Source organism: Nelumbo nucifera, chromosome 1, assembly GCF_055504915.1.
Source record: "Nelumbo nucifera cultivar China Antique chromosome 1, China Antique-T2T, whole genome shotgun sequence".
Lineage (NCBI taxonomy): Eukaryota > Viridiplantae > Streptophyta > Magnoliopsida > Proteales > Nelumbonaceae > Nelumbo > Nelumbo nucifera.
Genome location: NC_142649.1, coordinates 193,474,861 through 193,498,295, shown reverse-complemented (window position 1 = coordinate 193,498,295; position 23,435 = coordinate 193,474,861). Strand labels below are relative to the sequence as shown.

At 33.7% G+C, this 23,435-nt stretch overlaps 1 protein-coding gene across 6 annotated transcripts in view; it reads right to left on the bottom strand.

Moving 5' to 3' along the window:
• Window positions 1-11,312: 11,312 nt before the first annotated feature.
• Window positions 11,313-23,435, bottom strand: part of LOC104611888 (WD-40 repeat family protein / beige-like protein) — a 171,056-nt gene continuing 158,933 nt past the window's right edge. For all 6 annotated transcript variants that reach the window (XM_019200170.2, XM_088895733.1, XM_088895734.1 and 3 more), the window contains 9 exons: window positions 18,910-19,059; window positions 18,669-18,753; window positions 18,447-18,567; window positions 18,265-18,361; window positions 18,071-18,184; window positions 13,627-13,996; window positions 12,042-12,784; window positions 11,825-11,947; window positions 11,313-11,729 (listed from right to left, as the gene is read on the bottom strand). In XM_019200170.2, coding sequence (XP_019055715.1) covers window positions 11,655-11,729; window positions 11,825-11,947; window positions 12,042-12,784; window positions 13,627-13,996; window positions 18,071-18,184; window positions 18,265-18,361; window positions 18,447-18,567; window positions 18,669-18,753; window positions 18,910-19,059 — 1,878 coding nt within the window. In that variant the 3' untranslated portion in view covers window positions 11,313-11,654. The remainder of the gene's footprint in view (window positions 11,730-11,824; window positions 11,948-12,041; window positions 12,785-13,626; window positions 13,997-18,070; window positions 18,185-18,264; window positions 18,362-18,446; window positions 18,568-18,668; window positions 18,754-18,909; window positions 19,060-23,435) is intronic.

Below are 23,435 nucleotides of genomic sequence, written 5' to 3'. Positions count from 1 at the left end.
AGACCAACAAGCGTGTCCACACCGACTCACCTAAAACATATTCATGTGGTGCTGTAGTCCTCACTAATCTTCTATGTATTGCTGTAGTCGGACCTTGTCGTCATTTGGTTGGTAAAATAGTAACATGCAGCCAAATTACATCAGCATTTAAAATAAAAAGGGGGAGACTGATGGTTCAGCCCAGTTTGAGATAACATCTCCGCCCCACAACGCCTCACAGTACATTCTCGCCGTATATTAGGAATTCCGATGATGACTTGTACTATCATCGAGAGATGTTTACAATACACGGTGGGAATGCACTGTGGGGTGACTCTTTGTGGGGCGGAAATGTGAACTCCAGAATTTTTAGGCTAGGAGGTGGGTGAATTGATGCCAATTTACAGGGGGCATTGGTGTATAAAGTGGGGGTTTTTAACATTTTGAATATTTATAGCCCTGTGATGTGGGTGCCGGCAGCAGCAGCAGTAATTTAGTGTTCTCAGCAGTAACAATTTAGTGTTTTCATCCTATCTTATCTATTCAGTATTCTTACCTTATTTGCTTTCAGTAGTAGGGATTAGTAGGAGTCTTATCTATTTAGTTATCTTATCTTATCAGTTCAGTAGGATAGATTAAGGGAGTTTTATCTTATCTAATTACAGTTCTTATCTTATTTAATTATAGTTCTTATCTTATCTTATCAGTTCAGTAGGATAGATTAAGGAAGTCTTATCTTATCCTATCAGTTCAGTAGGTTAGATTAAGGAAGTCTTATCTTATCTTATCAGTTCAGTCTTATCTTATCAATTTAATAGGATAGAATAGTAGATTAGCAAGGAGTCTTCCTAAAAGTAGGATTCTACCTCTTGTAATCTCTTATTTAAGGAGCTGATATTATTCAATAAACATATCGAAAATTTCAGTCAAGAAAGAGAGTAAGGAGAGTTAGATGATCTCTTGGACAAATCATCATTAGGGCGCCAAGATGTTTTTCCCATGGACCGACCCGTGATGAGATCCTATTTTCGGGCCCATAACACCCTGACTAAAAATACATTGACGTATCCCTATTTCTCCCGATAAAAAGAAGGGTAAAAGACTATTCAACTGAAGTGTTCAAAAATCACAAGTCTTTTTTGCCACCGCTAATTCTTCAAATTTTCAAAACGAATCTGTCTTATTAAAAATAAAAATCGTATTGGGCATTTATGTGACTTTTCCTCTTAACCAAAATGTGGCAGCTCTAAATACTATTAATACACAATTTATGTTGCTGGATAAGGCAAATCAAACTCCAGAATAAAAACCGAGAGTCTGATCTCTTTTTATAGTTGTCTGGAACTCGAATTCCAGTGGTTACTGTGAAATCCATGACTTGTCTGAGCTCTCTCAGCCACGAGCAAGATTTGTAATGTCCTTGATTCATTATGGGAACCCTTTTCTTTTTTTCTACTATGGATGCTTATCCACGATTTCATCATATGGAGAAATATGAAAAGAAACAAACACCGGGAAAACAAAGAAATGGAGATACATAGAAAAAAGAATCCAATAAAGCCTGTTACAAGGAAAAAAGTGTATACATATGTTTTGAAGAACAAAGAAATTAGAAAAAGGCTCAAAAGAAAATATCTTTTGATAAATTCTTTTCTGAATCTAATTAAGATAAAAAGATGTTTAAGATTTCAACTTTCTGTGCAACTACTCTGTTTTGAAGAAAGTTCAATCAACCAACGCTCCCCCCTTTTTTCTTGTTTTTCTTTTTATTCATCTTCCTAATATCAACCAACTGCCGGGTGTGTCTTCGTTTTTTTTTTTTTCCTCCACACTTTTACCATTCTTTGTTTTGCATCATGTTGTGGATGTTTTCCTTTTAAGAAGAAATTTTCCCGCTCATTGTTTTTGCAATTAGCTTCGAAACGTAAATGAATTTGTCAATAAACAAAACTTTATCATTTAATATGCAAAAAAAACGCTTACTATTTAGGGTTTACGGTTTCGACTTTATGGTTTTTATATAAAAATGAAGAGGTTGCTGGATGAAAGCGTCTGCTATAGACATCAAAGAGAGGGTCCATATCCTTCTAAAATTATTTGTCTTTGTCTTGAGTGTAGATTGGGTCAGATGAACGCTATGAATGTGCAGTGGGTTGTGGGGCATGATTATTGACTGCACAGTCTCTGCACAGCCGATGTGTTCAGCTAATCTAAATTCATTAGTTTTTGGGAAATCCATCGCACCCGATGAGAAAATGCAAAAGAAAACAAAGAAATAAAAATCAACGAAGATATTTATATGTAACTATTCTAAATTCAGGTTCAGTCCTCACATAACGGTGTTATTAGTCATTTATAGCTGTGCATTGGAAAAATCTCTCCATTAATAAAAATAGGGATGGCAATTTTCCCCATTCCCGATAGGGATCCAATTTCCTCAACTCGATGGGGTTGGGGATAGGAATTGTTTAGGTGGGGTGGGGACAGGGATGGGGATTAATAGGAATCCCCAATTGAGGTTAGCGTCGGGGATGGGGATTGAGGTCCCCGCCCCGATCCCATTTATATATATATATACAAAACATATTTAAAACATTATTTATTATATTTAAATTTATTTTTCAAAAAAATACTGTTATCCCTATTGAGGGTAGGGATCAGGAATAAATTTTGTCCCTGACAGGAATCAGGAATTGGCATGGTGGTTAATTTTAGAATCGAGGGTAGGGATGAAGAATATGATCCCCGCCTTATTGTCATTCCGAAATAAAAACATACAAATACAAAGATATTCCCACAACTCAAAAAAAATTAAGAATTGATACTAAATCTATGGACAAGATGCAGTTTATAGGGAGAATTACTAATAGATTATAAAGAACTGTAATTCAGAATTCTGCATTGGACTGGACTGCGGTGCACTTTTCCCAAAAAGTTATGAACACGATGTATGGACCATTCTGTGAGGACAAATTCACCCACATGCCTTTGCTAGAAATGGAAAAGCATAACAACGGAAAGGGACGGGAGACCTATATTCAACAGCATAGTTGATGAACCACACCTTATACATCCGGGGCAACATTGCCACGATCTAGAATTTTTCAGAAAAAAAAATCTGGGCAAAAATAGATACCGTACATAATTACATATGATGTTGATTTTGGGCCGGGTGTTGCATTCTAGGCCCAATTAGCGGATTAGTGGTGATAATACATATGTGGGCCGGCTGGCATGATCATGAGAGTCTGTCCTTCCAGAAGTTTGTATCTGGGATGCTAAGTGACCAATTGGACTACGGGGTATTTTGTCTATAAACACATCTATATAGAGATGAATTAAGTGGTTAATTGTACGGAAAATGGGCAATTACGGCTGCAACTTATGCATGTTCTATTTAGGCTGTGTTTGTTTACGATGTAAATGCCGGTTTGATGTAAATATTTACTCTGGTTGTTTATGGTGTAAATATGTTGCCAAAATCAATGTAAATTTGTGGATATGTCAGAATTTCCGTTGATATAAGCATAAAAGCTTGCTTCGATTTTATTGAAGTAAACTTTTACACTCTTTCTTATCGATGTAAACAAGCTATGTCGTTCGTATACTTTGAAGACCACCTCGAAGAACTCTACAGGAAAAGCAACTACAATGGTAAAATCTGGTTTCAATTATTTTCCATCGAAGACCTCTGAACCCACAAATCCAACCAATGATTTAAGACACCGATGACTTCTTGCTACACCGGTGGCTTCTACATTAATTTCCTAGAAGGTAAGGAATTTCATAGTCGATTACTCTGATTTTTTTTAAAGAAATCAAGATCATAAATATTAGGAGCTCCAACAAGTGAACGATTGAACTCTCTTCCTCCACAATTGAACTCTATTTGTGGAGAGAGAAAATGCAAGAGAAAGGAGAATGAAATCTAGTGGTTGTAGCTGGAAGGTGATAACTCTGTATTTTGATGCCTTAAGGGCATCATTTTAGGGGTATTTTAGACCTTAGATTGACTAATCTGTACCATTTTTTTGGTTAAATTCATTGTTGTGACCTTTGAGGGTCCTTGTGCAAATTCTGGGTAAAAACTAGGAAATTTACAAAGTTTTCTGCAGATTTTGGGAAGCTGGTGAGATTTTCAATTGGAAGAGGGGTGTTTCTGTAAAAAACTGAGCACAGGAGGGCACCTCCTATCTACTAAACCCAAAAAGACACCCTTCCTACTATATTAGCATACTCCCCTTTCCCTAGCAACCCTAGGGCGCCTCCCCACTCATTCTTTTCACGTCTAACAAACCTTAGTCGCCCCTAACTGCTAAATCTTTACCTTCCACTCCTTCCTAACATCTAATCTCAACCATCTAAGCCTTAGCAACCTCTCATACCCTTAGATCTTCACCTTGCAATCTCCACCCTCCATTCTAGAGCGCCATCTCTTTAGCATTCTAACCCTAAGGCGCCACCTAACCCCTAATCTCCACCATTCAATCCTAGGAGCTTAAATCCCAATCCTCCATATTTATAAGCATCCTCTCCTTTTCACACTAGCCGTAGGATCCCTCTAATTTAATCATAACCCTTCATTCCTAAACCCTAGGGGTGCCCATTTTCTACATAAACCCGCTATCCGCCCCTCTCTTTCTCTCTAATCCCAGTTTTGTCTACCCTTCTCTATAAAAAGGACCCCAAGGGCCCTGGAGAAGGGGTTGGTTAGCCCAGTTCACAAGGCCAAGGCTTCTTGAGGGGTTCAAGGGTTATAGGAAGGAGGACGCTCAGTTCTTGTCAGGAGGGGTTCCTACAAGCAGTTCGTCCAACCTACAACTGCCGTCACTAGAGCTGATCAACCATTTTTATTTAGTTTTATTTTCTTTCTTTTTGTTATTCAGTTTTTCTAGCAATTTAATTTCTATAATTTTCGATTTTGGTTTGATTTAATTTTTGTTTTTCTTTGTCTTTTGCATATCTGAATTCACCTAGTTCAAGGCTAAGGTTTCTCGAAAGGTTCGAGGGCTGAACAAAGGAGGAACGGCTTAAAGTTTGTCTTCCCGGAAAGCTATCGCCACTGGATCCGAATTTCAGCATATTTTTATTTATTTTCTTGTTAATTTTAGTTTTGTTTAATTTCTAAATTTTATTTCTTGTCTTTTTAAATTCTGAATATTTAATTTCAGCTTTAATAAATTTTATTTTCTTATTTTCTAAAAATCCCAAATTTATTTTCTTTTTCTTATTTGTCCAGAACATTGATGCGTATTTGCTACACTAGCAAGTGCACTAGCTGCTCAAGTAATAAAGTGATGAATAGAGTATCGTTTCCCACGAAGACTTATGTAGCAACTACTAGTAGTATATCAGCCTACTATTATCTGAGAATCCGAAATGTATATTGATGAGAATAAAAATTATCATATTTTTATCCCTAAATATTCATTCTTTTACACTTAATTAACACTTAATTGGACTCGTTACTCTTGTATTTCGATTCAGGGCAACCAAGAAGGCGACAGGAGGGAAACAAGGCTAATCGGATGATTTTGCACAGTTTCAGCACCGTTCAGTAATCTGGGCATAAATCTCACATCCGGACTCCGATTGGGATGATTCCAGATGCACCGAAAAGATAGGGGAGAACTCCACAACTTTCATGTTCTGGGTTTTGATTCTAGAGTTTTTATTTAATGTGAGAGCTAAAGAATTTGCAGAAATCAGAGAAATTTTCGTGTGGGGAATTGAAAGATATGACTAAAAATTTTTCAAAGGTTGGGGAAGGGAGTTTTGGAGGAGAGAGAGAGAGAGAGAGAGTGAATCAAAGGGAAATTAAAGGAGGAAGGTTGGAGGGGGAGTGCATCGCCATTCTACCATTGTGCATCGTGAGGAAGAAAATGAATAGTATTTGAGCAGATTATGGAGTTGCTGAGATAGGGCTATTTTAGTAAAACCAGATGCACATTAATTTGTAAAAGGGTAAAATAGGCATTTTGAAAAAAATGATAATCTCTTTAACATTTTCTGTCTTGGTCATTAACGGAAGGGAGGTATTTGTTGAATTTTTCAAAAATAGAGGGGAGGGTTTTGCTAAAGTTAAACTATAGGGGAGGATTTTATGATTGTCAGAAACTTCAGGGGAGGTTTTTATATTTTACCCTATATATTATCTTCTTGATGTCTTGAGATCTATCTATATACTTAAAGCATTGGGAGGGTGTACATTGGGAGGTTGACACTTACATGTTTTTTGTTCTCTAAATTATTGAGACATGTCTCTCTCTCCCTTCTCTTATTTATTCTCCCTTTTCCCCTACCTCTCTTTTTTTTTGAAAAATTACAAGAATACCACATATAAGACAAATCTCCGTAATTAATTGACTTAATGGCATTCAAAAATTACAATAGTGCCATATATAATTATTTGTGATTGTGACATCCCATAAATAAAATGACATTCCTCTTCTTTCTCAACTCTCTCTCTCTCTCCTATTCTCTATCTCAACTTGTATTTATTCATTTATTTATTTTATTGTTATTATCTAAACATTTATTTATTTTATAAAATTAAATAAATTACTTATTTTAATAAAATAAATCGGTAGAATAAAAGAGATGTGACATTAAGAGATAGATTTCAATAGACATTTATTTATTTATTTAGAAATAATTTACTAACAAATTATTCTCTCCCCTTGAGCCCAATATTTAGTGTTGTCAACAGGTTGAGTCTAGTTCAAGGTAGCCTATACTAGTACCATCCCAATAGACTTTTATTTATTTATTTAATTTATTTAAGAAAAACTAGGATTGAACCAATGGGTTGGATCTATCCTAATGGAGCTAAATTGACTGAACATAATTATAACGGTTTTGATTCCATGATTTGGTCTTGATTAATTATTGGATTGATTCTCATTCTTATTTGTCCAGAATTGATTTAGGTCCAGAACCAAACATTTTTTGAAATATATAATTTTGTTATCTTTCTTGTATTTTTTTTATCATGTTCCATGTTTGAAATAGTAAATTTGATAAATAATAAATAAGATTATATTAGTTAAAAATGTTTAACTTATTAACATAAAAATAAATTAGTATTATTTTGACTATGGTTTTCAATATAATGAGGTCAATGATTTGATCCCAATTAAATAATCGGTTCAAGAATGATTTTACATGATTGTTTATTATTTATAATAATATGGTTATAGTTATTTTATTTAAAAAAATATAACCTAATTTATTATTGTATCTTTAAATGGCATTTTTAAATTTTGCCCCTACGAATCCTCGTTAGTAATCTTATGTAAAGTTTGGATTGTATGTAGAGTTGAATTGGGATTTGCTCCCCATAAACCGTACCTCACAGGAACATCCCACCATGTATTGGTAAAATGAATAATAAAACATAAGAACGGGAGATTTTCTCAATGTGGTTGGGATGTTGTTAGGTTAGTGTAAAAAGCTCTCTGTGAGAAGCAGATCCAAATTCTGTATGGTTGGCTCGGTTTCTTGCTTTTTATTATTAAAATATTCTTATTTATTTTACGTGGATAGAGTTTCTTTTTTTTTATTTATTTTTGTGAAGTAAAAATATTTATTCATATTTATTAACTTGTGAATGAAACGAAATTTCCATACCTCCATGCTCATGTATTTATTCATATTTATTAACTTATCAATAACCACAAACCAGAACTAGGTTCATTAATTGCATGGAAAGGAATTATATAAACAGGCCGACAATTATACCAGCTGGACATCGAAGTGGAGTTTGCTCCCAACAAAAATACTTTCAACATGCTTCCAACATGATTTATGGCCACACATCTCAAACATGATAGTTGTTTAACTTGTTTCAAAAGTAATACTCCATTAATGTATACGAGATATATTTAAAATGTTCAGATGTAGATCATGTTTTTGTTAGGAATAGATCTCCGACTCATCAAAGTGAAGAAGAATCCTGCACCAAATGCATCAAAATTCACATCTCATGGACCCAAAAAGATGGATAAGATGGAAGATTAGTGAATGCCTACTGGTTTTAAGAGTTGAATTGATACCTGGGTCGAATTTTCTAACCAAGCCAAATCATAAATCTGTCACCTGTCAACTTCGTCGAGTCATATAGAAACTTGCCTGGAGTCGCTGAATCACAGGTCATGTCACCATATAAAAAGTGACTTAGCTCAGCCACTCGAAGCAGATACAATTATCACAACAAAGTACGCGTGGACTGGTGGTAAATATGTCTTACAACCTATTATATTAATATTGGAAGCTCAAAGTATCTGCTCCTTACACTTGGCGCCTCACGCACATATCTTATCATGCATTGGAAATATCTCCCATACTTATTGATAAACTAAAATCATGTTTACTAATTTACTGATTAAAATTGTACCTATATAAGGTGATATTGTTGATACAGGTGGAATAAAGTTGACCTTCGACCTTCCACCTGTGCAGTGTATATTAACACCAAATTACAGTTTTGTTAATGTAATTTTGTAAAATTTTTATAAATTGATTTTTAATATTACTAGTTACAATAATATTGTTTGTCACTTTGTCACCCTCACCCATGTAGGACATGGTTTAACTTGCACCTGTACCATATACTGCATGGATTACTAGAAAATGGATTAATGAATTAATTAATTACATGGACATCCGTACAGGATGGTTTAGCTTGCATCTACATAGTATATAGATAAGCTAATACCATATAACATGGTTTAGCTTGCATCTACAGGAGTCTGGTTAACGGTTCAAATGGTCTGACCGTTCAACCCGAATGACTGGCTCATTCTGACAATAAATAAAAAAATTTAAAAATTTGAAAAACGGTCAAAATCGTTCAAATGATTAACCGGCCTGTTCAGCAGTTTACTGACTTAAATCAATGGTTTTGGGGGAAAAAGCGGTTTTAGAGGAAAACGGAACCGGTCAAGTGACCAATTCCTAGTTTTTCCCGGTCCAACCATCCAGTCCGGTCCGGTTTTGAAAACAGTGGTTCAAAGTATCTATATCTATGATATGCAAATTTTTACTTTTTTTAATATTTATGTATCGAGAGTTTCGGCTCACAAAATTTATTTCTTTTTTTTTTATATTTTATTTTGACAATTTGACGGCAGACGTATTAAATCAACTATTAAATTATTAAAAAGTTAAAATATTAAAGTGCTTTATATTATACGTATCCATGGCCCTGAGATACGATACGATATCATACTGATACTTTCAAGCTTGCCATATACTATAAAGTGATTCGTAACTCAAAAACAGATTTTTTTCTTTTTTCTTTTTTTTTTTTCTGAAGCCTAACTCAAAAACAGATTTAAAATCAACAATTAAACTCATATTGAATATGAATATGCATGGCTACACATGGAACTCAAATAATTCTAAACGTTACATTAATTACATTAAATCTAGGTGCAATTTGGCCGGGCCCAACTTTAGCCTGGACTGAACCAGCCCACAATTTTCCATGGGCTGGGCTTGGATTTTCAATCCCTGGGATGGGCCTGGGAACAAAAATTCAAACATCTTTATTTTTTGGATCAGGCCCGGGCCTAGCCCTTAGGTAGCCTGAATTTAGCCTTAGCTTGACCCTACTTTATCCTAACTCAAGCCTGGCCCAATTATGTATATATATGCATCTACAAACTCATATTTGTAATGGATACATGCATATTTGCATACTTGTTTTGGTAAATCATAAATATATTCAAACATTTATATTGAATTTTAGTAGGTTGATTGACCAACTTGAGACTGGAAAGGGCCCAAGCCCAACCCGAGTGCATTAAATTTCAGTTCGGGCTTGGCCTGAGTTGGACGGTTGAGGCTTGACCTCGGGCTTCGGCCTTAGGCCCACTTAGGATTGGGCCTTGGTTGAGCTTAAGCCGGGCCCAGTTGAGAAACAGTTTAGAAATGCATGCAGGCTTTCATAAAAGCTAAGATATGGATGCATTTCTTAATTCCTAGTAAACCAATATAATTATTATTATATTTGCAAATATATATATTTTAATAATCCTTCGTAAAATTTGTTGATAGATATGCATGCAAAGAAAAAAAAATATAAGGTAAAATATAGAGCTTCTATAAATATAATAGCTAGCATGGTGTGGTGGTAGATTTGTTAACTCTTTAACTTAGATACTTGGATTTTTGCAGCAAAAAAAAAAAAAAACAGAAAAAAATAAAAAAACCCTTAGATGCTTGGGTTCAAGTCTCTTTGTTTGCATTTTTCGTAATTATAAGATATAAGATTTATTATATATAGCTCTATGATAGAGCTAAGGGAATTTAATAGAATAATTGAAATGAAAGAGAATTAATGGAATTTATTTTGTTAAAGAGAATTAATAGAATGAGTTATTGGAAAAGAAAAGGTTAATTGCGTGATTAATGAGGAGATATAATGAGAGGAATTAATGATGAAGAGGAGATTTAGTGGCAAGTTAACGATGAGATATTTATGTCTTAAAAGTGATGTGCTTGAGTTATTTTGTTCATTTAAAAAAAAAGAATAATAAAAATAGAAAATATAGAAAGGGCTTGAGAGGAAGTAGAGTGCTGATGAGTGATGACATCCTTGTAATAGGGTATTAGATTAGGGGTAATCTTTGTAAGATCCTAGTTATACAAGGTCCTTTCAGGCTGGACACTTCAGGCCAAACCCGCCCCTCACATTTATGTGTACATTATTTATGCACATGCATATATGTTATTTTATTTTATATTATTTATATAGAAATAAAATAATATGACATCAATAGTACATAAGAAAATAAATTTATACAAATTATTTGACATATAATATAAAATATTATACATATTTAATATTTTATACATAAAAAAAGTCATAGGCCTGAACCAGGCAGGGCCCAGCCCCAAACTATCCTTACCACAGGTGCAAAACCTGGCCCACACCCGCCCCATGATCACCTCTATTCACAACAACCAAAACTGATTCCCACTCAATTATAATCAGACACAATGCAAACTTGGACCCTATATAATTGGGTCAGTTTGGTTCAGGTCTGTTGGGTCTGCCCAATCCATTAACAGCCCGAATAGAAGCATTTTTCATCATTTAAGGAGAAGGGTTTTCTTGTCATTACACTTGTTTATGTTTTAATAGATGTTTCTAATAGGGGATGTTTAACATGTTTAAGAAGCAGCAGCCCATTTTAAAATAGCAAGGGAAAGTTTAAGTAATTTTTCTATGAACAATAGGGCAACTAATAGCAGTTGATTATATGAGGTATTATGGGAGTTGAGTATTCTTAAGATCAATTAGTATGAGAACAAGATCAAGCTCCATATTTAATTTTTAATTCTTCATGTTTTTGAGGGGTCCTAATGAAGCTGCTATTTCGGTTGAAATGTATAAAATATAACAGAAATTGGATTACTTTCATTTCAAATTTACAAAGAGAGGACAATTGGAGGATACAACAGAAAATACCTGACTGGCAAACAACTAGAGTGAAGCAACCTTGTTTTTTACAAACATCATCTGTGGTGCTAGTAGGCTGTCGCTCCATTGGTAGATACACATGTACATCCTCAACGTCAAAGCCTTGTATAATTGCAGCTCTGTGTGCCCTAGAAGACTGCCGCCAATGACAAATCTTATATACAACCAAAATTTGATGGCTTGAGAGTCACTTTATTAGAGGACTAAGCCCATCACCTTCCCATCCAAGCTTAAGCATTTGATCCACCACCTTCAAGCTCAACTGTAAGACGTGAAGCAGAAAACTCATTGTGATCCCTCTCAAATGGAACTCTATACCAGAATGATAAACATAATGTTTTGAACTATTTAACTTACAGATGGATCAGTAAAAACTACCAACTTCTTGTCCGATGTTGACACTAAAAGATTAGTATTGTCCTTGTTCAAAGCGAAAGCAGTTATGTTTTGCCCTTCTCCCAGCTTTAGTGTATGAAATACCTGTTAACAATATAGGATTCTTTGCTTGTTAAAAGAGTAGATCCCTAAAAAGTCTAACATAGGCTCATTTTTATTTTTACATTGTTTTCTATACCTTCAGAGTATAAAGATCCATGAATAGAATTGAAGGCACCGGAACTGTCAACTTGTTTAGGTTCTCACCACTCGATCCAAGAGATCCATGAATATTCTCACTTTCTGAAGATGAATTCACCCCAATTATGACATTCTCTCCATCAACAGAAACCTCCATGCACCTAACATTGCCACATAAAATGGAAAGTTCTGTTGTCGCAATTGGAATCCCATTGATGGTGAAAGTCCTAAGCACACACTCTGTTTTGTTCCAGGTCATTATAACCCCTAGACATGAAAGGCAAATAGCATGTGCTTCCACCCCAACTAATCTCCTGATCAACTGACCCCTTCTTATGGAATGAATCAATACATCTGAAAAATGGGAGCACGATGCAACAATTCCAACATCAGAACTGACACTGCAACAAATTATTTCCCTGAAATGGCCTCTCAATACATGCATGGGGCCCTCAATTCGACCTCTCCGGTTATTCTCTACCATCACATTTGTTAGGTTACCATTACTTGTAGTGGGTGTGTCAGATGTAGTGGAAGGCTCTGAAATATTGCTTGAGTGTGATGCAAATGCCCGATGCACCCTCCATAGTATGATTGTTGCATCACGAGATCCAGTCACAAGGTAGTTGCTATCAGATGACAAAGCAATACAAGTAATTGGAGCACAATGCCCTCTGGCTGTTTCAATGGTTTTTGCTCCATCAGATGATATCAACTTGACACTGTTGTCGGCATGCCCACCTAAACACAAATGCAAGGATATTATGTTGTGACACAATAGCCAACTGATTTTTCACACAAACCTCTAAGTCTCTAGATGGTACAAGTCATCAAAACAAACCTAGTGACATTCCTGGGGTATAAAGATTTTATTCAGAAAAGGTTTGACTATTAAACCACACAAACAGTTCTGCTAATCAGGGGACTACATATGCTAATCAAATTATTTAGGTTAAGTCTAAATGACTTAGGAATCTTGCATTTTTTATTAATTATATATACGAGTTTAATGTTACATGTCAAATTTTTTATTAACTAAAAAATATATAATATTTAATCAACATTTAATTATATATCTGAGTTTAATATTACATGTAAAACAGTTTATTAATAAAAAAATATATACAATATCTAATTAACGTTTAATTATATATATGAGTTTATGATATTACATATAAAATCTTTTATTAATGAACAAATATTTATAATATTTAATCAATGTTTAATTATATATACAAGTTTAATACTTCATGTAATTTTTTATTAATTCATCAATGTTTAATTATATATACGAGTTTAGTATTACATGTAATTTTTTTTAATTAAAAATATATATATAATATTTAATCAACGTCTAATTATGTATACGAGTTTCATGTTACATATAAATTTTTTATTAATTAAAAATATATATAATGTTTAATTAAAGTTTAACTATATATTCCATTTAGCAACTTAAAACATATCTAGGACAAACCCTAGCTACGTATCCAATAGGTCAACTTAAAACATATCTAGGACAAAACATGGACAGATGTTATTATCTAATGGAAACAAAGTAAGAAGACAAACAGAAAGGGTACCGGTGATGATTTCTTTGTCACATGTGATGACAACCAAATCTGAGGTTCTTGTTCCAGATGTTGCAAATGCTAGTGCCTGTGGAAACTGCCATTCTTCAGAATTAAACCCAACTGGCCCTTTAAACATGCGCATGAATGCTCCACCAGTTGAACTTGATAAGGCTTTCCCATGTTGAAAAAGGAATGGCGTGCCTTGGCCATCAGGTGTATTAGGCTGCCACTTGTGCACTGCAACATGGACAGCTGGAGCATTTACATCAACAACTATGACAGAATCTGATGACACATAAATGGAAGCAGCAGGAACATTGCAACGTTCAGGATTTGGGATCACATATGGTCTGACCTCATTTGGGTTTCGAAATATAGTCTAGCATGCAACAAAAGAGAATAGATCAAAATCAGTCTTTTCTAACATACCATATAAAATAAAATAGAAAAGCTACCAGAGAAATATAATCTTTAAGAATCAACAGAACCTTAAAGACAATACCAAAAAAATAAAAAACAGAACCTAAAAGACTTATTGACAAGTATAGTATTTGCCCCAACAGAAAAATCAATGGTCATATATACTAAACATGATTTTGATTACTAGAAAGATCCCAGAAGAATATCAATTTCACTGCCTTGAACTCATGATAAGATATATAGTGACTAGGGAGAATATTCTAAAAAGATGATAAACTCCATAAATAGCAGCTTACCCTTCAAGGAGCACATACCATAGTTTCATTGTAAATCAGTTAATTAGCATCTATTCATTGATATGCATCATTGGACTTTCATGAGTTGTTACCTTTTCAATTGTCTGATTTTCAACTGAAATTTGCAAGGTCTTACCATGTTCTAAAATCTAGAAAATACCTATACTTATAGTGCATGCACCATCATATTCTTATGAAGAATATCAATTTGATACCTCAATGTTTGCAGTATTTTGTATTTAAATGGTCTTCGACAACTCAAGAGACATATATACTATATTCTGAAAGTATGTACATATTTAGGTCTGCATGTTTGTTTGTATTTATGAGATTTTACATACAAGCATATATGCATCAATGTTTTAAAAAATGACTTGGAAACAGAACCGCTTTTCCCTTCGGTTGGCGGGTCACTGGTTAAACCATTCGGGTCAAATGGGTCAACCCATAATGCCATAAATCACATAATAAAAACATGTAAATAGATAAAATGCAGAAAATTAAAGAAATTTTGCATTAAAAATCTGGCATGTTTCTAATATCACTAGTAAGTATGCACGTGCTTTGCACGTGGCAATTTTTTATGATGATGGTGATAGTAAATTTTTTCTATATTTTTATATTTCTATATCTATAAAAATTATCCTTATTCTGTGACATTGATTTTTGTTTAACATGATGAATATACAATATTATAAATGTTCTCAAATGTTTTTTATAGAATTTTTTCTACCTTTATACTTTTGTGTGTTTTCATCATTTTTTTAATTATTATTATTATTTAATTATGACATCAAGGATTAGCACATTTCGCCCAAAAGGCTGAATTGTTGACTCACCACCAAATAGGAAAGCAATTCCATTTTTGGGTTGGTTTAAATTTGTATTTTATTTCTATCATCAACAAAAACAATTATTGTTTGTGACACTTATTTTTTTGTTAACGTGGTTAATTAATATAAAATATTAGTGTGCCCAAATGTTTACATACATACATACATACATATTATGTTTTTATCTTTTTTTTTAATTTATTATTTAATTATGACTTCTCATGTTAAAACATTTGACTTGAAAGGTTGAATTATTGATCTATCACACCAAATAGGAAAACAATTTCACTTCTGGGTTAGTTTTAAATTTTGTATTTTATTTTCATTATCAATAAACGGTTAAAAAATTCTTATTTATCGTGTTTGATTTTTAATATGATTAGTATAAAATATTTGAGATATGTCCAAATGTTTTTTTAGAGTTTTATATATTTTTCATAATTTTTGTATATTTATCTATTTTTAACTTTTATTATTTAATTAGGAGATCAAGGGTTAATACATATAATCCAAAAGGTTAAACCATTGACTTGCCACAAGGAAATGATTTCATTTATGGGTCAGTGTTAAATTTTATATTTAATTTTGAACATCAATAAAAACAATTATTATCTATCATGCTTGTTTTTCTTTAATATAATTCATATTACAATATTAGATAAGTGCCTAAATGATTTTTTTACAAAATTCTTGTTTAATTACATAATGATTTTTTTTGTGTGTTTTTTTATCTTTCTTCATTTTTTACCTAATTATGAGACAAGGGTTGACATATTTAACTTAAAAAGTTGAATCAATGGCCTGTTACCACGAAAATCCAATTCCAATATATTGTTTGGATATTGTTTTCAATATTGTGGTCAAATCAATTGATTAGATTGACCAATCCACCATCGAATTCAGGATTATAGGTCCATTTACCACCAAACCACTTGTCTATAGTGACCTAGCTAATTAAATCATTGAACCATTTGACATGGTTAGTGGGGTCATGTGTACATTAATGCTCTTTTTCTTCTCCTAATTTTTATCTCATTTCCATCATTAATGAAAATAATTATCATTTATCACACTTTTTTCTACGATAAGTATAGAATGTGCCTAAATTTATCTACGAATTTCTACATTTTTTAGAATTTTATGTATTTTAATATTTAATTATAACAACATGTTTTGATCCATTTGACATGGAAAGTTGAACCACTAGCCCACCACATGTATGGAAATACCATTTTGCTTTTTTTGGTTGATTTTAAAGCATATATTCCATTTTCATCATTAATAAAAGTAATTCTTATTTTCACATTTATTTGTGTTTAAAATGATGAATATATAACGTTAGATATGTATCAAAATGCTTTATATAAAGTTTATATTTTTCTTTGAGTTTCTATATATATATATTTAATATTTATTACTTATTTATGACATCATAGATTGGCCCATTTGACTTAGAAGGTCAGACTAGTTTTAAATTTTGCATTTCATTTATATCATTAATAAATGATTAATGTATAATATTATAGATGTGCCCAAAATTGTTACATTTTTTTGTATTATTCTATTTTAAAATTTTTATTTTTTAATTATACATCATGGCTTAACCCATTTGGCCTAAAAGGTTGAACCACTAACCCACCCTCTAGATAGGAAAATGGTTTCGTTTTCCATCAGTTTTAGTTGTATATTCCAAGTCCATCATTAATAAAATTATGTCTATTTTGTCATATATATCTTTTTTTATTATTACAAGTATATAATAATAAAAATGTGTTCAGTTTTTTCAAAATTTCTTTATTTTTTATAATTTTTGTATTTTTATGTCTAAATTTATATTATTTATTTATAACATCATGGAATTATCCATTTGACCCAAATGGTTGAACTAATTACCCACCACCTAGATGGAAAATATGGTTTCAGTTTTAGTTTTATTTTAAAATATAAAATTCCATTCTATTAATAATTATTGTGCATAAATTTATTAGTGGAATTTAATGATGAGAATTAAAAGTATAAATGTTGGATTCAATGAGATAGAGAATGAGATTTATTTAGTGCCTTAAATGTGAAACTTAATAAGAGGTAATTGAATATACTTAATAATAGTATTATTTTAAATACATTTTTTGCCCTTTCAATGAAGATGAACTAAATTCAAGAGGAGGGGTATTTTAGTGAAAAAAATTCCAGAAGCCCAATGCCTCATTCACACTTTTATAGGCAGTATAGATTGATATATTTGTCATATTATACAAAACTATGTGTGATAAAGGAGAGTTCATGTTATTAATGATGGAAATAATTAAGAAATACAGAAAAAGAGAATTAATGTCTGACTTGTGACTTGGTGATTGGGACAAATTGTTCAACACTTTAACTGCACGGGTCACTAGGTCATTGACCAACTCTTCTTTTTTTTTTTTGCAAGTAAGCAGTTTGGGGGCTAAATGGGACCTGCCGGATGATGGATCATCCAGTCTGACCACTAGTTCAACAGTGGGTTGAAAATGTGTGAGAAGGAAGGCATACAACACACATTGATGATAAATTCGTCTACTTGTTACATATTATTGTATTAGGAGTTTTTTTAATTGTTTTCGAACAGGATATGAGTAGAAAGGATGGATGGTCCACCTTTAGTGGTCTACATATATGATATTATTATAATAGACAAAGTTTAGTTGAATCCCAAACACAGATACAAGCATAGTTATCCCATAAGTAATCTTACCTAGTTTTGGAAGCTAATGCCATTTTTCTTGATTTATGTCTAGTCAAGAGAAAACATGTTTTTTATAGTATGATTTGTTAAAACACCTAGAATATTTTCTCAGAGATAACGTTTAGAAAATAATATTGCATAAATGCTAGGTTATGTGTCAAACTAAAATCATGACATACCTGCAAGTGAAGAACATCTGCCAATGGTCGCTTTTTCATGTGAGGCACAGTAAGAAGCTGAGAAGGAGTTTGTCCAAAGTACGCTATTTGATCTTGTGTAGCACGTTGTTGTGCCTTTTACAATATAACCAGATTTAAAATAAGTAACTAAACTAAAAGATAAAGATCAATGAAGAAAAAGCAAGTAAGCTCACTGGATCTGAAATTTTATCAATATCAACAGTGCCTTCATAGGTTATATAAAAAAACACGTTGTTGGCCAATACAGCTTCCTTTCCCCGCTGTTTATATCTGAAAGTTTCAATTCATTCATGTAAATATTAGGTTAAGAAAGAAACCCCATAAAAATAAAATTTTCAAGAACAAGTAGACATACCCAAATATGAGGTCAATCCATTCATGCAAATGAGCAGAAACATGCTCACTCTCAAGAGCTTTCCGATGCTTATGAATGAAATCAATAGGATTTTCAGCCCATGGTGGAAGTCTCACAGAATCTGTGACATTGAATGCAAAATCAGCATATCAAGATCAGACACTTACAAGAAAAATGCAACTGATCGGTGCTCATTCATTCCAAGTACCTAGATATACATACCAAGCTTTCCCCCTAGTTGTGTTGTGCCAAAATCAATTGAGTTTCCATTCATTAGAACCTCAGGGAGGTAAAAGAGCTCTGGAACCTAAAACCAAATAGAGAAACAAATATAAGAGTATGCCTTCTGCAAGTGATACAGTAAAAGGAAGATGAGAAAAAAAGAAATGCACATAAAAAGTTAACAACTCTAATCACGACTGTAAGGGGGCGCTCATTGGGTATTGATGAAATAAATTCTTACCAACTCCTTGACATCACTCATGTCCTCAAGAACACCATTCCAAGTAGAAGCTATGTCAGAAAACATCCGATCTGCATGATCAAATTTGCCACCTTGTAGCTGGATTGAGAGAGTGGTAAATGGCTCCACTCTAACAAGGTAATACAAAACCTATGGAAGAACAGGAAAAAGTAATATTTAAATAAATAGAACATATTCTTTTTCCTACATTATCAACGCCATTATAAAAGTTATGCATTGAATCCCATAGTAGTACAGGGGGACAATAAGCATACCTAAGTTGTCTAGTAGGACTGCATCAGTCCTAGTTGTAATGTACAATAAACAAGAAAGAAGATTTGAGAATAAGAGAAGAAGAACAAAGAGGAGAAGAGAATGAGAAGATGAAGAGAAGAAAGTCAAAAAGAGTGTGGGTCATGACTTAGATTGTCGCCCCACTCAGCTATTTATATTAATAGTTTAAATAGGGTAAAAACCAGAATTACCCCTACTGCTTACATAAGCAAAGAAATAAGAAATAATAGAAAACAAAAAATAACTACCAACTACCATTAACATAAATAGACAAACAGTAGTGGGGACCACATTAATGTTCTACATCTCTACACTCCCCCTCAAGTTGGGAATAGATATTAGTCATTCCCAACTTGCATAGATCTGCCTCTAACTTTGTCTTTGAAACTGCCTTAGTGAAGAGATCTGCAAGTTGCATGTTGGAGGTGATATATGGAAGACACACTAATTGGGAAGCAACTCTCTCTCTGATAAAGTATTGATCCACTTATGCTTAGTTCTGTCATGTTGTACAGGATTATGGGCAATGTTAAGAGCAGCCTGATTATCACAATACAACATTAGGGGCTTCTCATAAGCAATACCCAACTCCTCAAATAGAGATTTCAACCATAACACTTCAGCCACACCATTTGTCATGGACCTATATTCAGCTTCAACACTGGAGCGAGCAACAACATTTTGTTTCTTACTCCTCCGAGAAACAAGATTTCCTCCTACAAAAGCACAATACCCAGAAGTAGACCTCCTATCATCAACATATCCAGTCCAATCAGCATTTGTGTAAACTTCTATTTTCATGTGACCATTATCTTTGACGAGTATATCTCTGCTTGGACATCTCTTCAAATACACCAGTATCCTCTCAACTGCAAGTAGGTAAGTGGTTCTAGGAGAATGCATATACTAGTTAACAACACTGACTGCATAAGAGATGTCTAGTCGTGTGAGACAAAGATAGAGAAGTTTTCCAACCAACCGTTGGAACATAACTTTATCTTTAAGGGGCTCTCCACCTTCTGCACTGATCTTGTGATTTTGTTCAATAGGTGTGTTAGCAGGCTTAACACCTAGCTTCCCAGTTTCTTCCAACAGATCAAGAACATACCTCCTTTGGGAAACAAAAATCCCATGTTTAGACCGTGCTACCTCAATACCCAAGAAATACTATAGCTCTCCCAAGTCTTTGACCTCAAATTCTTAGTGAAGGAGTTGCTTAAGAGAGTCAATCTCATGGATATCACTCCCTGTCACCACAATATCATCCACATATACAACAAGTGTTAAAGAAGGATTCACTTTCTTAATAAAAAGAGTGTGATCTGACTGGGAATGCACATAGCCAAATTTTTCAAGAGCTTGTCTAAATCTATAAAACCAGTCTTTAGGAGATTGTTTCAATCCATATAAGGCCTTATTAAGCCGACGAGCCTTCTTTCCTGCTTTTGCACTATAAAATCTAGGAGGTAACTGCATGTGCACCTCTTCTTGCAAGACATTGTTGAGGAAGGCATTTTTAACATCCACCTGGAGTAAACTTTAGGGTTTAAAAAATATCCATTACGTTACAATTACATGAAATAGACAACCCACCTCCATACCAATGTTATGCAGATGTGGCAAGGACAAGGCTGGATGTGATTTTTTTACTTAAACCCCAAACTTTACTCCAAGTCAAGGGATGGCTACCATAAATTTTATTAATAATAAACGTATCCAACATGATACAACATCCTTGTATAGCTTCATACTTCTTACCCCTCTACAAAACCTAGTTACAAAGCGATCATCCAAAATAATCATATGAACAAAATATAAGCAGACTCAATGATCTCTTGAACCCCAAAAACAAAAACAAAAACAAAAACATAAATTATCTAAAAAATAAGAAAGGAATTCTGTATGCATCATCCTAACTGAGCCTAATGGACATTGATGGGTTCAGACGGATTCTTTGTATAGTGATAGAAAGATAGAAAGTTAAGAAACTTACCTTTGTAATTCCTGTGTGCCTCTCACGTTTTCTCTGATGTACATCTTCTCAACTACCTTCTATTTATTTAATGAAATTTCTGTTATCTTTTCTCAAAACGAAAAAAATCAATTGGTAACTCTTCCAAAGAATTGAAAATCCTACTTCTCTTGATGCAAGCTAAATCTGCAGAAGCATTTAAAACTTTTTTACCTTCCCTAAGAGAATAAAAAATTATCACCATTCTATCAAACAATTCTGACACTCTCCTCTACTAGTAAAAAGCTAGCATGGTACTTCACAAGCATTTTTCACTATATCACAAACAATCTATGAATCTATTACCCCCTCCACATTTTCAATTCAAGTACAACACGCCAACTGGAGCCCATCAAGTAAAGCCCTTGCTTTGGTAATTAAATTGGTCTTGCCACCATAAAAGTTAGAGAAAGCTACTACCACCACCTTGTTTCTTCCATCCTCAATAATACCACCTCCTCCAGGCTCCAGTAATACCCATAAGGAATTTTGAAGCTCCACCAATATTCAGCTTGTAGAAACCCATCACGGAATGATTTACAAATACAATCCTTGTCCTCATACTCATAACATGGTCAATATTAACACCCAAAATATCCAAAGAAAGATGCTGTTAGGTACAGCCTAACTCAGGAGCTTGCTTTGAGGGAAGCTCAGCTTCTTATTGAGAGAAGAGGGTAAGAAAATTGGAACACAGCCAAAAAGTATTTTCCACTCAACAGAATGCCTATTTATAGGTAATAAAACCACATAACAAGCAGGTCAGATCTGATCAAAGTTCAAAGTATCAATACACTTGATATACATGAAGGCGTATCGGGTGTTTTGATACTTTATATCTTTTTTTTGTAGTTTTTCTTTTTCAAAAATGTTTCAGGGGGTCGTTTTTAGGCTTTCCTACCCCTGAAAGTGCCCAAATTACAAAACCCCCCTTATTTGTGAATTTGGAAAGCTACCGATATGATACGATACACCTGATACAGGGTGTATCGTATTAAAATTTTGAACATTGGATCTGATATTTTGCAGTTATAACAACCTTCTGACATGGCATTCTAGAATAAACATGCTTGCATGGAGGAATGACATATTTGGGTGTGGGTTTCGGTGGAACCACAGAAAGTACTGTTGCAGGTATAGGCCTGCCTGGCACCCAAGCTTGTGAAGGCATCACTTTTCAACCAACTGAACTGTTCAAACTCTCAAAATCAGGAAGAACTGGAGTGAGGGGAAGAGTCCTAGTCAGGTTGGACTCTTTATTTTTGACTTGTGTTGGGGGCTCAAGTTTTTTTTGGATACCTTGGAGCTTTTTATAGTGGGTGGTTCAACTTTTGGAAATTTCTGGGCTTCCTGAAGAGGTTGACACCCTGTTCTCCTTTTAGTTCTCAAGAATGGAGAATTCTCTCCAAGTAGGGTTTTCTTCTTCCAGAAGAGTCCCCCCTTTCTTGGTGAGATCAATCTGATCTTGGAATGTTTGTATCTGATTTTCTTGCTGATTTAAGTTGATTGAATTGATATGGAGGGATGTAGTGCTGAACATAAATCAACCAATAGCCAAGGCTTGGGTGTAGGAAGTGCCAATGATCTGTTTGGATCTGGTATTATTACTACAATTAAATTGGATGGTACAAACTATGTAGAATGGGCACAATCAGCCAAGATGGCTATTAGTGCACGTGGAAAACTAGGATATATTACTGGAGAGGAGATGTAACCTTTATACAAATTCTTCTCAGTGGGTGCAGGAGAATTACATGGTGATGTCTTGGCCATGTAATTCTCTTCTCTCACAAATTCTTCCTTTCTTTCCTCTATTTCTATAATTTTTTATATTTCTACTGATTTCTACTACCTTATCCACCAATAGGTCAACTGAAGTTACAAGATGTAATTTAATGAACCAGAATTGATGAACCAACAAAAAACACCATCAGTAAACAAGGGAAGGAAAGAAAAAATATGAAACAAAAGCAGTAGCATTGAATGAATTAATCACATCAAGATCCACTCTAAGAAAACACTCAATGCTATCAATTAATGTCAGTATATATAATTCTGCAACTCTGGAGTCTAGAAAACGCTAGATATTTGTATCAAGAAATTTCTTTTTTATCAGCATCTATATCAAGAAGAGTCGATAGTTTATATCAGCATTCCAAGCTGCCACTTATGAAGTTAGTTAACATATGACCACATCAACAGAGGAGGGACCATCTGACAG